This window comes from Phaenicophaeus curvirostris, chromosome 5 (genome assembly GCF_032191515.1).
Source record: "Phaenicophaeus curvirostris isolate KB17595 chromosome 5, BPBGC_Pcur_1.0, whole genome shotgun sequence".
Classification (NCBI taxonomy): domain Eukaryota; kingdom Metazoa; phylum Chordata; class Aves; order Cuculiformes; family Cuculidae; genus Phaenicophaeus; species Phaenicophaeus curvirostris.
Window position 1 is genome coordinate 601,643 of NC_091396.1, and position 13,115 is coordinate 614,757.

Genomic DNA, 13,115 nt, shown 5'->3' on the forward strand with positions numbered 1-13,115 from the left:
AGTTTCATAGAATCATGGAACAGTTTGGGTTGGAAGGGACCTCAAAGCCCACCCAGTCCCACCCTTACCATGGGCAGGGACACCTCCCACTGGATCAGGGGCTCCAAGCCCCATCCAACCTGGCTTTGAACCCCTCCAGGGATGGGGCAGCCACCCCTGCTCTGGGCAACCTGGGCCAGGGCCTCCCCACCCTCACTGGGAAGAATTTCTATCTAATTTCTCATCTAAATCTCCCCCTTCCAATTTAAAGCCATTCCCCCTCATCCTGTCACTCCAGACCTTGTAAATGACCCTCCCCAGCTTTCCTGGAGCCCCTTTCAGTCCTGGAAGCTGCTCTAAGATCTCTCTGCAGCCTTCTCTTCTCCAGGCTGAGCAACCCCAACTCTCTCAGCCTGTGCTCATACAGGAGGTTCTCCAGCCCCCGGATCACCTCCATGGCCCTCCTTGTTTCCAAACCAAACAGCACACCCTGCCCTCTCCTTTGTGCGAAGCCTTGCGAGCCTCAGTGAATCGACAGTTTCTCATCGTCACAGTCACTGTGTCACAGTCACACGACATCAAGAAATTCTGCATCAGCCCCATCTTGCCTCGGCTCTGCCAGGAGCGCGGCTGTTCCACCTGCCCGACCTGACAGACATGGTGGGAACTGTTTTAAACATTCCCTTGAGTACGAACAGCTCTGGGTTTTGGTTTTGGCTGCAGCTCCTAACAAGTTTTGCTGCCCTTACCAGACCTGTGCTATTCCTGCTTCTCTTGAAATAAGTGAAGCCACATGTTGTGTTCAAAACAAGGATCTGCTGCCAATCTGTTCAACGCTGTTCTAGGACTTTCCGTGTTGTTCCCCGTGTCTGTGTCAACGCAGCCTCCTGCTTTGCCGCCGAGGACCCACATCCGTGAGCCAACCCTAGGGACGTCACAGTCTTTTTCCTGAGAGAGTAAAATCTGATGGTCGAGAGAATAAACAATCATATAAATATGGATCGCTGGGCTTGCTCTGCCCCAACAGAGCATCTATAGGAGGTGTTTAACATTCTAGTTAGTATCTTTTTTTTTAATTGAGGAAGCAGCCCAGCGATGGCTCAGCCAGGCAAGAGCAAGCTATTAATCCATAACTTGCTCATCAAACATGAATTCTAGCTTAAGTCAACAGCTGCTCCCTGTGTGGAGGAGGTGATGGCCTGTCCCCTGGACAAATAATGTTGTCACAAATCACTCCTGTCCGGGAGGCCCCGTGCTGGGTGGGAATGGTTGGAAGACGGCTTTGTCGCTTAATACCCGAGAGTCCTTCCTGAGGGGCAACACGGGCCCTGGGAGCAAGCGACAGCAAAGCTGCTCCCTGAAAATCTGAAAACCCTTGCAGAGGACCTTGTGCCCGAGTACCATGAGCAGGACAGAAGCCTCAGAGTGCACCCCTGGCTTTACAGGGAGGTGGCTCCTTCCTTGCGCCAGCGGGTGTCAAAAGCCACAGCGGGAAGGCTGTCGCGTTCGCAAAGCTGTTAAACCCTGCAGTTTAGGGAGCAGATGGCAAGGAAGACCGAGAGGCTGATACAGAAATAGCTGGTTAGCAGAGCTGTGATAGCGAGACGTGCATGAGCTGGGTGAGCACCAGCTTTTCTGTGGAATACCCCCTCTCTCTCCCTCCCTGGCTCCCCAGATCGCTTCTGGCTATGACGCATCGCTTGAGGGCACGTTCTGCTTCATGTGCCAACACGTGGCTTCCTTTGCCTGTTATTTTAAGAGTGATTTCCTAGATCGCTTGTCCCACATTGTGAAATCCTGCTCCTCAGTAGGCTGGGTCCCAAAATGAGGGATGTCAGATGAGGAGAGCGTCCGTGCAGAGCCAACGGGAACAGAGAGCCAGGTCCAAAGAGCTGGCAGTGCCTGGCAGAGTCACCTCTTCCCCTCCCCAGGGCCTGTACCAGCTCACTCACTGCCTGCAGGAGACTGCGGACTCCAGCACTCACCGCTGCTTAGCTGTGGATGGACAGAACAGCTTTGCTTCCCTTGTAGCAGCTCATGGACAAGGGAGAAGTGCCCACTTTGGGGCTGAGGAACGCCCCAGATTGCAAAGGTAGCATCAATAATACCCATCAGCAAAAAGAACATGGCGAGCAAAGGAAAACCTTGCACTTCTGTCCAGTTTATGCCATTTTCCAGCTGCCTTTCCTTTGGGGCTGCTTGCTTTCCAGTGATTTATGATATTTAGGAAATGGTTTTCTGGTAGTCGGGCAGCTCTGCTGCTTGAACCCTGTGATGGTCCTAGGGAGGATGGTGACAGTCCAGTTACTCATCCCAGTATCCCTGGGATGAGCGGCTCCAGGGTCACTCGGAGAAGCCTCGCTCACTGGGAAGCTGAGGCCTTATCCACCCTCTTTTCACCCTCAGCAGCCCAGAGGAGGCTTTGACAGAGCAGCAGCCGCAAATAAGCTCGCACTTCATGTGATATCGAACACAATTTTGTCCAAAATCCTAATAATTTTTCCCTCTGCTTGATTAACGTCTCATATTCACTCATTTTGAGAACTGCATTTGAAGTCCCCAAAGGCAGGTTCTGCACTGATGCTGCTGGAACTTTCACCCATAATCCGCTCTCCTCTATTATCAAGCTGGGCTGCTGGGTTGTGTTTCACACCCGCGCGCCGTGGGCTGCTGAGGCCTGTGAAAGGCGCTTAATGCAAGCAAATCCATACAGGCTCCACAACAGGGAACCTATGGGAAGCTTCCACATGGGTTTGTGTTTCCAGCAGAGAAATCCGAAAGGTCTATTAATCAGCCACACTGAAAAACCCTGGCACAGAGCTTGAGGCGGCAACGTGACTGAGCTGCCGGTGCTTTGTGCTAATACAAACCCCCATCTAGGACCTGAATCTGGAGCTACACATGATGGAAGTGGCCTTCCCGTACTGAAAGGGGCTGCAGAAAAGCTGGGGAGGGACTTCTTACAAGGGCCTGGAGTGATAGGATGAGGGGGAATGGCTTTAAATTGGAAGGAGGGAGATTTAAACAAGATCTTAGGAAGAAATTCTTCACTGAGAGGGTGGGGAGGCCCTGGCCCAGCTTGCCCAGAGCAGGGGTGGCTGCCCCATCCCTGGAGGGGTTCAAGGCCAGGCTGGATGGGGCTTGGAGCCCCTGATCCAGTGGGAGGTGTCCTTGCCGGTCACAGGGGGTGGAACTGGATGGGCTTTGAGATCCCTTCCAATCCATCCCATTCCATGATTCTATGATTCTATCAAACAGCCCCAGGAGACGCTGCCTGTCTGCAAGAGCCGTTCAGCAAGTGTTCAGTTGCTTCAAATATGAGCCCCCTATGCAGAGCTCCGTGGCCATGAGAAACCTTGAGGAGACTCTCAGACACCTCCTTGGTGAAGCAGAGTCAGGGATGAGGGTGGTTTGATTGCTGGCACCCTCTCAGAATCACAGAATCACCAGGTTGGAAGAGACCCACCGGATCATCGAGTCCAACCGTTCCTATCAAACACTAAACCATATCCCTTAGCACCTCATCCACCTGTTCTCATTAAAAACAGATTTTCCCCTTTACATCAAGAGGGGGTTTGGTTGTGCTGGGATGAGATTCTTGCAGCACTGGCAATCTGTCTGGAACAAAGGGAATCGGAGGCCTTAGTCCTCTTCTCCTGAACAATCGTTCTGAAAGGTGCATTGTTTCCTTATCCATTCAGTTCCTTCAAGGTAGCAGCGACTTTATAAAGGCGCAGTGATTGTGGCCTGGTTCTTCATGGAAAGAAGAGGTAAGTGGGTCACAAAGAAACAGAGATGAAAAGGCATTCAAGGCACAAAATCACAGACTATTTTTGAGCCGCTTCAGAGGGAGAAAAGGCTCTGCCTTTTGTTTGCAGCCCAGGTTACCAAGGCTCCTGCTCCAGAGTAACCGAGATAGCAGGAAGGGTGGGGTTTCTCTTCATTATCCTGGGGAATGTCTTTGGCTTGGCCCTCTCTTCAAGAAAGCTCCTCTGATTTGTGGGCAAAGCACATGGCTGCGCCTAAAAGGGGACTCATGGAAGCACTTTTCGCTGCCGCTGCTCCCTTTCCCCAGTGCTCCTGGGACAGACGGGGCTGACCTCGTCACCCTGATGCCTCAGCAAAAGGCAGGATGCTCTGTCCCCGTCCCATCGGCGTGGTCAGCGCAGAGGGGCTGCACTCCTCTGGGCACCGTGTCTCCCCTCGTCTCAGCTCGTTACTCTGAATCCGTAAATAGATAAGATTGCCTCTGGTGTTCTTTTGGAACGTAATTAACAGCAAGGAATTCCACCCACAGCAACAACCTGCCTCCAGAGAGGGACTAACCGCAGAGCCTCCCTGAGTTCCCACGCAGCACAGCCACGCGCGGCATTATCCCAGAGAAGGCGGCACTTCCAGCCCCTGGTCCCACTTATCTCAGTGGTTCAACTCCTGAGTTCCAGGGAAAACAAGATCCGTGCCCCAAGCCGTGCTCCAAGGGGAGAGAATAATCAGGGAGCTCATACGCACTTCCCGGGACGCGCTGCCAGCACCAGCTGCCAAGGTTTTATCAGCCCCTTCCCGGCAATTATGTCCCGATGTGTCAAAGCTGCCACGAGAATCGCTCTATCTGGATGAACCGACTCCACAAAGGACAGGGCAGTGCCCGGGGGGATGCTCTGGGAGTTAGAAAATGGAACCAGTGTTTTCAATTACTTTTGCCTTTTTGCACCATTTTTAATTAAGCTTGCAAATATTAGGTCACATTTTCTGCCCAGCACATTGGCAGCTGCCAGAGATACTCATCTCGCTTTGTTTTTCCTTCTGCATTCAGGGCTTTCTAGAATAACTTTCACTGGTCAGCAGGGCTCCAGGTGGGGATTCTCCCCATCCACTCCACTCTCATGAGATCCCACCCGGAGTCCTGTGTATAGTTCTGGAATGCCCAACATAAGAAGGATATAGAGCTGTTGGAATAGGACGAGAGGAGGCCACGGAGATGACGTGAGGGCTGCAGCACCTCCTGTATGAGCACAGGCTGAGAGAGTTGGGATGTTCAGCCTGGAGAAGAGAAGGCTGCAGGGAGACCTTAGAGCAGCTTCTAGGACTGAAAGGGGCTCCAGGAAAGCTGGGGAGGGGCTTTTTACAAGGGCCTGGACTGACAGGACCAGGGAAATGGCTTTAAATTGGAAGGGGGAGATTTAGATGAGACATTAAGAGGAAATTCTTCACTGTGAGGGTGGGGAGGCCCTGGCCCAGGCTGCCCAGAGCAGGGGTGGCTGCCCCATCCCTGGAGGGGTTCAAGGCCAGGCTGGATGGGGCTTGGAGCCCCTGATCCAGTGGGAGGTGTCCCTGCCCAGGGCAGGGGTGGGACTGGATGGGCTGTGAGGTCCTTTCCAGCCCAAACCATTCTATGATTCTATAATTCCCTACTCACCTTGGTTTTGTTGTCCATGGTAACAGCCAGCTGCATCCTCTTCCCCATCCTGAATGTGAACATATGATCTGCTTCCTCCTCCTCCTCTTCCTCGCTGCCAATGCCAAACCCAGGGCTCGTAGGACCGGGACTCACCCATTTCTCACTCACCACCCTTTTGTCCTGGAAAATTAATCACTTCCATTAGCAAATCCGGGCCTCTCGGCTCACCAGTGCGATTCCCTTCCCCAAACACACCTGCACGCGAGCAGGGAGGCCAGAGAGCAGAAAGGCCTCGCCCTGAGGAAGCTTTCTGTGCCCGGCACCGTGCCGTGACATTCCTAGGGAACAAGGGGCTCGTTGTCTGCTCAGCAGCAAACCCCACAATTACAGCGGGTCTGGAAAATCCTTTGCGTTTACAAGTCTGACATTTCAGACTAAAATGCCAGAGCTATAGGACACAAATGTCACCCTCGTCTCTTTCTGCAACACTCTGAGATCGGGAAAGCCTAAGTCCTGTTGGACGTGGCCTTGGAGCCTTGGACGGCTCCGGAGGGTGGTGCTCACCATCGAGAGGGCTGGGCTATCTTGTCCATAGTGTTCAGTCTGGGTAATTGCATCTTTCAGGTCCTGTACGAGAGAAAAACGTGTGCAACAATGCACCTCCGGAGAAACACACGGGCCGGGACGTGCCTTATAAGAAAGTGATGCCCTAGCCTGGACCTGAGAGCCCAGGAGCGCCGGCTGCGTGGAAGGAGGGTGGCTGGCTCGGCAAGCTCCGTGCTCGTGCCAGCAGAGGCCTCCAGCCGGGGTTAAAGCAGGACTGGGGGGCTGGTTTACCAAGCCCCGCGCTGCCACGAGGGGTGGACAGGGCTTGTCAGACACAGCTTTGGGCCAGTTCAGAGGAAAGCCTGAGGCTGCAGCCTTTGTCCAGTTGTGGGAAACGCCAAAGCAACCAAGGGTCACTGGCTTTGCTCACTCACAAAGCCCAAGGAGACTTTGCCCAGCCTGCAGGCATCCGCAGGGGCATTCCCGACACCTCCAACGACACGTACACCGGATCGGTTCTGCCTGCGTATCTGCTGCAATGCTGACACCTGGGACAAATCCAGGGCCAAACGTTGCCTGCTCACACATTTGTTTATCTGTCTGTTAATTCTGCCTGCTCGGTGCCTGCTCATGGCTGGGAAGTCACGCTGATCAGTTAAAATCGCTCCAAGCACACACCTCTGCAGAGTTCTCACATCCTTTTGTGAGGGCTTAGCAGCTATGATATCCTACACCTGAGAAAGCTTTGCCGTGGAGGCTCTGTCTTTCAGGAATGTCCCTCTGAGTGAAGGAAAGGCAGCACTTACGTTATGAGCTTTGGTGATGGTAATAGTGAGTCCGTCCTGCTTGGGCCTCCGGGAGGTGACCGCCATTCCCTCCTGCTCAGCTCGCTTTTTGTCCTCTTCTATTTCCTGAAACACAGATATTATCCTTATCATTACCCAGTACCTGGATGCCTACAGATGTTGTCCACTTTCCTGTACAGGGTTTCTTGTAGGTGGACTCCACTTCATCTCTAATCATAGAATCAGAATGGGTTAGGCTGGAGGGGACCTCAAAGCCCATCCAGTTCCACAGGCAGTGGCACCTCCCACGGGATCAGGGGCTCCAAGCCCCATCCAACCTGCCCTTGAACCCCTCCAGGGATGGGGCAGCCACCACTGCTCTGGGCAACCTGGGCCAGGGCCTCCCCACCCTCACCATGAAGAATTTCTTCCTAAGATCTCATCTCAATCTCCCTTTTTTCAGCTTCAAAACATTCCCCCTCATCCTCTCCCTGCCCCCCCTGATCTAGAGCCCCTCTCCAGCTGCAGAGACCAGCAGGGTGCTAAAGCCTTGATTTGCCTCATCTTCCTTTTTGTTTGTGGAACCTCCCTTGGACAATTCTGTGCTCCACACAAACACCAGGGAAGAGCTTCATCCCACACCACTGCACTGGCTGGGAAGACAGACCTATCAAATGTCTTCAGGCTGCATCCAAGAGGATAAGCATGAAGCACTGGGAAGGACAGACAGTGAAAAGTCAGAGGAATGTGAGATGGAGGGGTGAGAAAGGTGCTGCCAGAGGAAGATGTGAGGGTGAGAGGAGATGCTGCAGCAGCAGAGGAGCAACTGCTACCCTGCTTTCTCACGCAAGCCAGGAGCCAGGGCTGAAGGCAGAGTTGGAGGCTCCAAATCAGAGCTGGGGAAGATGAGAGCCTGCAGCCTCACCTGGTACCTGCGGATGAGCGCTTCATTCTTCTTGCGCAACGCCAAGATTTTCTTGTCGAGTTCAACATCTTTCTGCTCTTTCTTTCTTAACACTGCGTCATCCACAGTGGCATCCTGGAAACAGAAAAAAGCTCTTCTCAGTCATCTTACCAACAGGACAAGCCCTGCTCCTTCTCTTCGTGTAGCGGAAGAGGCTTCCCCCACCACTTCTCCCCTTTCCTCTACTAAAAACCACACCGTATCTTGTAAATTGACTTTTTCCTGACAGAATTGACATTTTCTTACCATTTTTTTTAGCAATGAGGTAGTTAGATGGCCCCTTTGGTGGCCATCAGTAGGCTCCAGAGTTAACACACTGCTTAACTGCACGCAGTAGCCGACACCTCTCCCTGCTGCTGGTTCCGGTGCTCTCAGACACACCAGTTCCACTCCATTTATGTTCAGAGAGCTCCTCGGTTACCGCAGGGGAGAACAAATCAGGTTTTTAAATTCCAGGAACAGCAGCGTCTCACGAAAATTAATGCTGATGAGTATCAGCTCACAGCAGGGAGTGAATCCAGATGGTTTAGACTCTGCCTGGGGTCTGAACGGAGAGCAAGGTGGTGACACTGAGACCTTCAAGGCACCACAGGTTTATTTATAAACAGCGATTTGGTGCTTTCCCTTTCAGCACGGATCCAGCGGGAGGTGTCCCTGCCCACGGCAGGGGTGGGACTGGACGGGCTGTGAGGTCCCTTCCAATCCAACCCATTCCATGATGATCCTGGCCCTACCCTCACTGAAGGGATGGGGGGTCCTGGGCTGAGGGGATGGAGAACACAGGAACTGGGGGAGTGGTGCTGGGAGAGAAGCAGGGATGTTTTCCACCTAAGGATGCGTTTGGTTGGGATTTTTGCTTTTTAAAATCAGAAATGGTTGTGAGTAGATGGTTAATTAGCAAATAAACTGGATTAAAATTCCTCGAGTGAAGTGTTTTTCCTCATGATGCATGGTCGAGGTGTGGGTTTTGCCTGTTTCCATTGACTTCCTATCAAATTCCTCCTAAAATCACCAAGACCCTCCAGACAACTGGCATTTTCCTCATTTTCATAGGAATGAATCACCATTTCATCCCTGTGAGCGAGTATTCCTGCTGCCCTTGCTTATTTGGGGCTGACAGCTCCTGGCTGTGCCCATGCCAAGGGCAAAGCCTCCAGAAGCATCCTCCGCTGCAGCGTCTGTGGGATCCAAAGCCGGGAAGAGCTCCTGGGGACAGGCAGGAGGGGACGTTCCTCCATGAATCATGACAGAGCAGGTGGGAGAGCCCTCAGGAGCCACCAGGGCAGCTGGGGACACAGGATCCGTGTGTGACGCCCGTCACAGCCTCGGTGCCACCCTGCCGGTGATGAACCAGGCAGCCACGCTTCCCAGGGTCAACCTGTGGGATTGTAAAGCCCTTCTGGGAAGGGAGAGTTTCTCCCCGAGACCTCTGTTGCCTTTTGCCTGGTCCGAATTAGGTCACCAGAGGAAATATTGGAGCGGTGAAGGTCCAGAGGAAGGGATGGAGAGGTGGTGGAGAACCCAGCCCTCCTCAAACAGAGCAGACATGCAGCAAAGAGCTCAGGGCTTGAACGCAAAGAGTAAAACCATGGATGCTACAGCCCAGAGCCTGTGGCTCTGCCCCGTGTTCCCAGCTGTGTTTGGGACACTAACCAGTGCCACCCAGGGGCTCCAGCCTCACAGAGATATATGTTTACAGTGTGACGAGGAGGCAGAATTAAGGTTCTGTGAATCCCACCCTGGATTTTGGTGTCAGGTAGCAGTTTGCCAAGGTGGGAATGTTATAGAATCATAGAATCACCAGGTTGGAAAAGACCCATCGGATCATAGACTCCAACCATTCCTATCAAACACTAAACCAAACACCCTTCCCAAAGTACAGGATTGAAGATGAGCTGCAGGAATTACCTCCCTAACATCTTTCTGGCTACCTAGGAGACAGAAACCAAGTAGGAACGTGGGCACGTTCCACCAGCTGGCCCTTCAGGAATGATTCTAGGTAGCGTGTGGGAATTCAGGCAGGAGTTGGCATCACTGCTCATACAAAACCACCATGGGCTTCCAGGAACCAGGGCTGCAAATCATCCGCTGGCCTTCAAAGGAAGCGATCCAGCTGCTGAGTCACCACACATCCCTGCAATGCCACGTCTGTCTCGTGGGGGCTTTGCATAATGGAAACCCAAAGCCGACTGCATTTCAGCCCTGGACACACAGAATGATGCCTGATCTGCAAAGGACAAGACTGTGGTGGGAGAAAAGGTTTGCCTGGGTTCTTGGGAGAAGTGGGACTGAAGGTGGAAAACCTGATACTGTCACAGAGGAGGGGTGCTGGATCATAGAATCATAGAATCATTTGGCTGGAAAAGGCCCTTAAGATCAACCAGTCCAACCATCCCTGTCCACTACTCAACCAGATCCCTGAGCACCTCGTCTGCCCAGCTTTTAAACCTCTCCAGGGATGGGGACTCCACCACCGCCCTCGGTAGCCTCTGCTAGGGCCTGAGAACCCTTTCTGTGAAGAAATTTTTCCTGATATCTAATCTGAACCTGACCTGGTGCAACTGGAGGCCATTCCCTCTTGTCCTATTGCCTGTCACTTGGGAGAATAGCCCAGCACCCACCTCACCACAACCTCCTTTCCAGGAGCTGCAGAGAGCAATGAGGTCTCCCCTCAGCCTCCTCTTCTCCAGGCTAAACAGCCCCAGGACCCTCAGCCACCTCTCATAACTCTGTTCTCCAGCCCCTTCCCCAGCTCTGTTCCCTTCTCTGGATGCGCTCCAGCCCCTCAATGTCCTTCTTGGAGTGAGGGGCCCAGAACTGAACCCAGGATTCGAGATGCAGCACCAGAAGCACCAAGTCCAGGGGGACGATCCCTTCTCTGCTCCTGCTGGCCACCCCATGGCTGATCCAAGCCAGGATGCTGCTGGCCTCCTTGGCCACCTGGGCCACTGCTGGCTCACGTTCAGCCACTGTTGCCCAGCATCCCCAGGTCCTTCTCTGCCAGGCAGCTTTCCAGAAAACAGAGTGGGGAAGGCAGGAGAACCGGTTTGCTGAAGCAGACCTCGGACCACGCACAAGCGCATCCTCTCTCCCGTCTCTCCCCGTCTGCTGGGGCTGCTCTACTGGGACACAGACACCCCTTTGTGTCCAGGTGGAACAACGGTGACATTTAAACCACCCCACACAGAGTCCTGCTGGACAATGGGATTTTGTTAGGGGCTGCGGGAAAACAAAACATGCTTTTCCATCGCCATCCATCTGCCGGGGACACAACAGGTGAGTACGGTGCCTGCAGGGGCGGATGAGTTTCCATGGCCATTTTGCAAGGCTGATTAAAGCTGAATCCCGTGTTTACCCAAACAGAAACTATTCCACGAGCTCTAAATTGGCAGGTTGGCTGTTCGCTGGGGTGTTGGCTGCGGGAGGGTGGGATCAAAGCGGAGCATGGCCCTCCAACACACCTCTTTCATCTTCAGATTCCTTTGAAGGAGGACTGACAGAGCTGCTGGCTCAGGAAGGATTTAAACATTCCTGCAGAGATTGTATTAATATTTGTGCTCTTCTCTTTTCAAAGGTGAAAGATGGAAAAGACCTGCCAGGCCGCTCTCCCTGTCCGCGCGAGAAAGCGTTTTGCCTACGCTGCAGCACAGCCAGTGCCGGCGGGAGGGGGGTCTCCCCATTTCCAGCTGGAAACAGCTCACTGGAAGGGAAGTTTTGCTGCTGTTCAGCACTTCTCCTCCCCTTTATTGATGTAGCCACTAACGCATTTCTCTCTGCACAATCTGTTTCGGTGAGTGCTGTGGAGCTGCGGGGGAGAGGGGCTCCCTTGCCCGCACACCCTGGGGCCACCGAGCAGCCCCGCGGCTGCAGAAGCACCGAGCGGCGTTCGGAGCCCACGTGCCGACCCGCAGGGGCTCAAGCATTGTCCATTGAGCCAAGTCAGCATTTGCTCGTCAGCTGCATCCCGAGCCAGCGGATCGCGGGGGGATGTGCCCTCTGCGCCGCTGCTGGATCTGTCGCCCCAGCCCGCACCGAAGCTGGTGCTCAGGGTGACAAGTGGCACCACCGCGTCCTCCCCAGAGCAAAAGCTCCTCCAGCGAGCCAAGGCGCCTGCATGTCACAGCCACGGGAGGGTTATAAATGGCTTTGGCAGAGCAAACGTGTGGTGGCTTTGAATCAGAGAGCAGCCGAGCCCTGTGCCTCCGAGATAGCAGGGCAGAGCGGCGAGGCCGCAGGACCAGAGGCCTCTCTGTGTCACACACAGAAATGCCACAAAAGGAGAAATGGAAAGCCAGCGGCTTTGCGCTTCAATTAAATGACAACATCTCCCTCTGTCCTACCCCCTCTCCCAAGTGGCACAGGCGCTCGCCGCAGCTCCTCGGGGGCCGCAGGGACGCCTCGCTCCGGGCTGCCTCTGCGGACAGTGTTTTCCCGCACACTTCCACGCTCCCTGCTTCTACAGCGAGAGCCCTGGGAGGCAGCGGGGTTGGAAAAGCAAGAAAGACAGAAGTGGGGGTGGAGGGAAGCGGTGAGAGGAGCGGGGCCCTCAGCTAAGACTCGTCTGCGTAAGCATCTGCTCTTTTTAAGAAACGTTCTCCGGCTTGACAGCTGCAGCCGGAACCCTCTCCGGGATAAGCACGGTGCAGCACCGCCTGGCTTTCTGCTCGTTACCTTCCCAGCCTCCCACCCTGCCGGCAGGGACGTTGTCCCGCGTCGGGCACCACAACCTGCCCCGGCGAGCGACCCTGGCACCCCAAAGCCACCCCAGAGCCCTGCTCTGATGCAGCACGGCTCGTTTGCTGCCTGTGCCTGCCGGCAGCCAGGAGAGAGGAAAAACAACACCAAGTGACAACCGCCGCAAGGCCACCCTGAAGGAAGCGAGCGCAAGGCGTTTGGTGGCCGTCTCGGGCGAGCGACCCGCCGCCCGCGCCCCTCCCGGGCCCCGCAGACGCAGCACTCACGGCTCGGTGCATGGTGGACATCGGCGGCGAAGCCTGGTGGATTCCAGAGCAGAGCTAAAAGAGGAGAGCCATCAGACGGCCTTTCTCAGCACTGGTTGCACAGCATACAAGATCATGTTTTGATTACAAAAGCCTCGCCTGGGCTCCCAGCCAAGAGCACTGGCTGCCTAATACACCGAGCACAGACAGGGTTTTGAGTGCCTGTGTCCTCCTCTCCAATCTCACTCTCTTTTTAAAAGAAACACTCCCCTTTTTTGCCCCCTCCTGACTCCTTTTAACTTCCTGATGCCACAAGCCCTCGTTCAAAGTGGGAAAAGCCGGGCGAGCAATGAAAAATGGGGCAGGCAAACAGCTTGACTTCACTCTGTGGCCATTGACGGGGTCGTGTTATTTGTTATGTGCGGCAAGTCGCGCGCCTGGCGGGGGACCAGGAAAATATCTGTGATCCTGAATGTCTTGTGAACAGGAGTTTGTGTGCGAGC

The 13,115-nt window shown here is 54.2% G+C and overlaps 1 protein-coding gene across 3 annotated transcripts in view; it reads right to left on the minus strand.

The window, feature by feature from the left end:
* Positions 1–12,845, minus strand: part of CCDC9B (coiled-coil domain containing 9B) — a 36,306-nt gene extending 23,461 nt beyond the window's left edge. The window contains exons 1-5 of one of the 3 annotated variants that reach the window (XM_069857181.1): positions 12,634–12,845; positions 7,634–7,747; positions 6,730–6,834; positions 5,942–6,004; positions 5,396–5,557 (exon numbers count right to left, since the gene is read on the minus strand). In XM_069857181.1, coding sequence (XP_069713282.1) covers positions 5,396–5,557; positions 5,942–6,004; positions 6,730–6,834; positions 7,634–7,747; positions 12,634–12,654 — 465 coding nt within the window. In that variant the 5' untranslated portion in view covers positions 12,655–12,845. The remainder of the gene's footprint in view (positions 1–5,395; positions 5,558–5,941; positions 6,005–6,729; positions 6,835–7,633; positions 7,748–12,633) is intronic. The other 2 variants (XM_069857182.1, XM_069857183.1) reach the window with 2 other exon arrangements.
* Between the last annotated feature and the right edge of the window lie 270 nt (positions 12,846–13,115).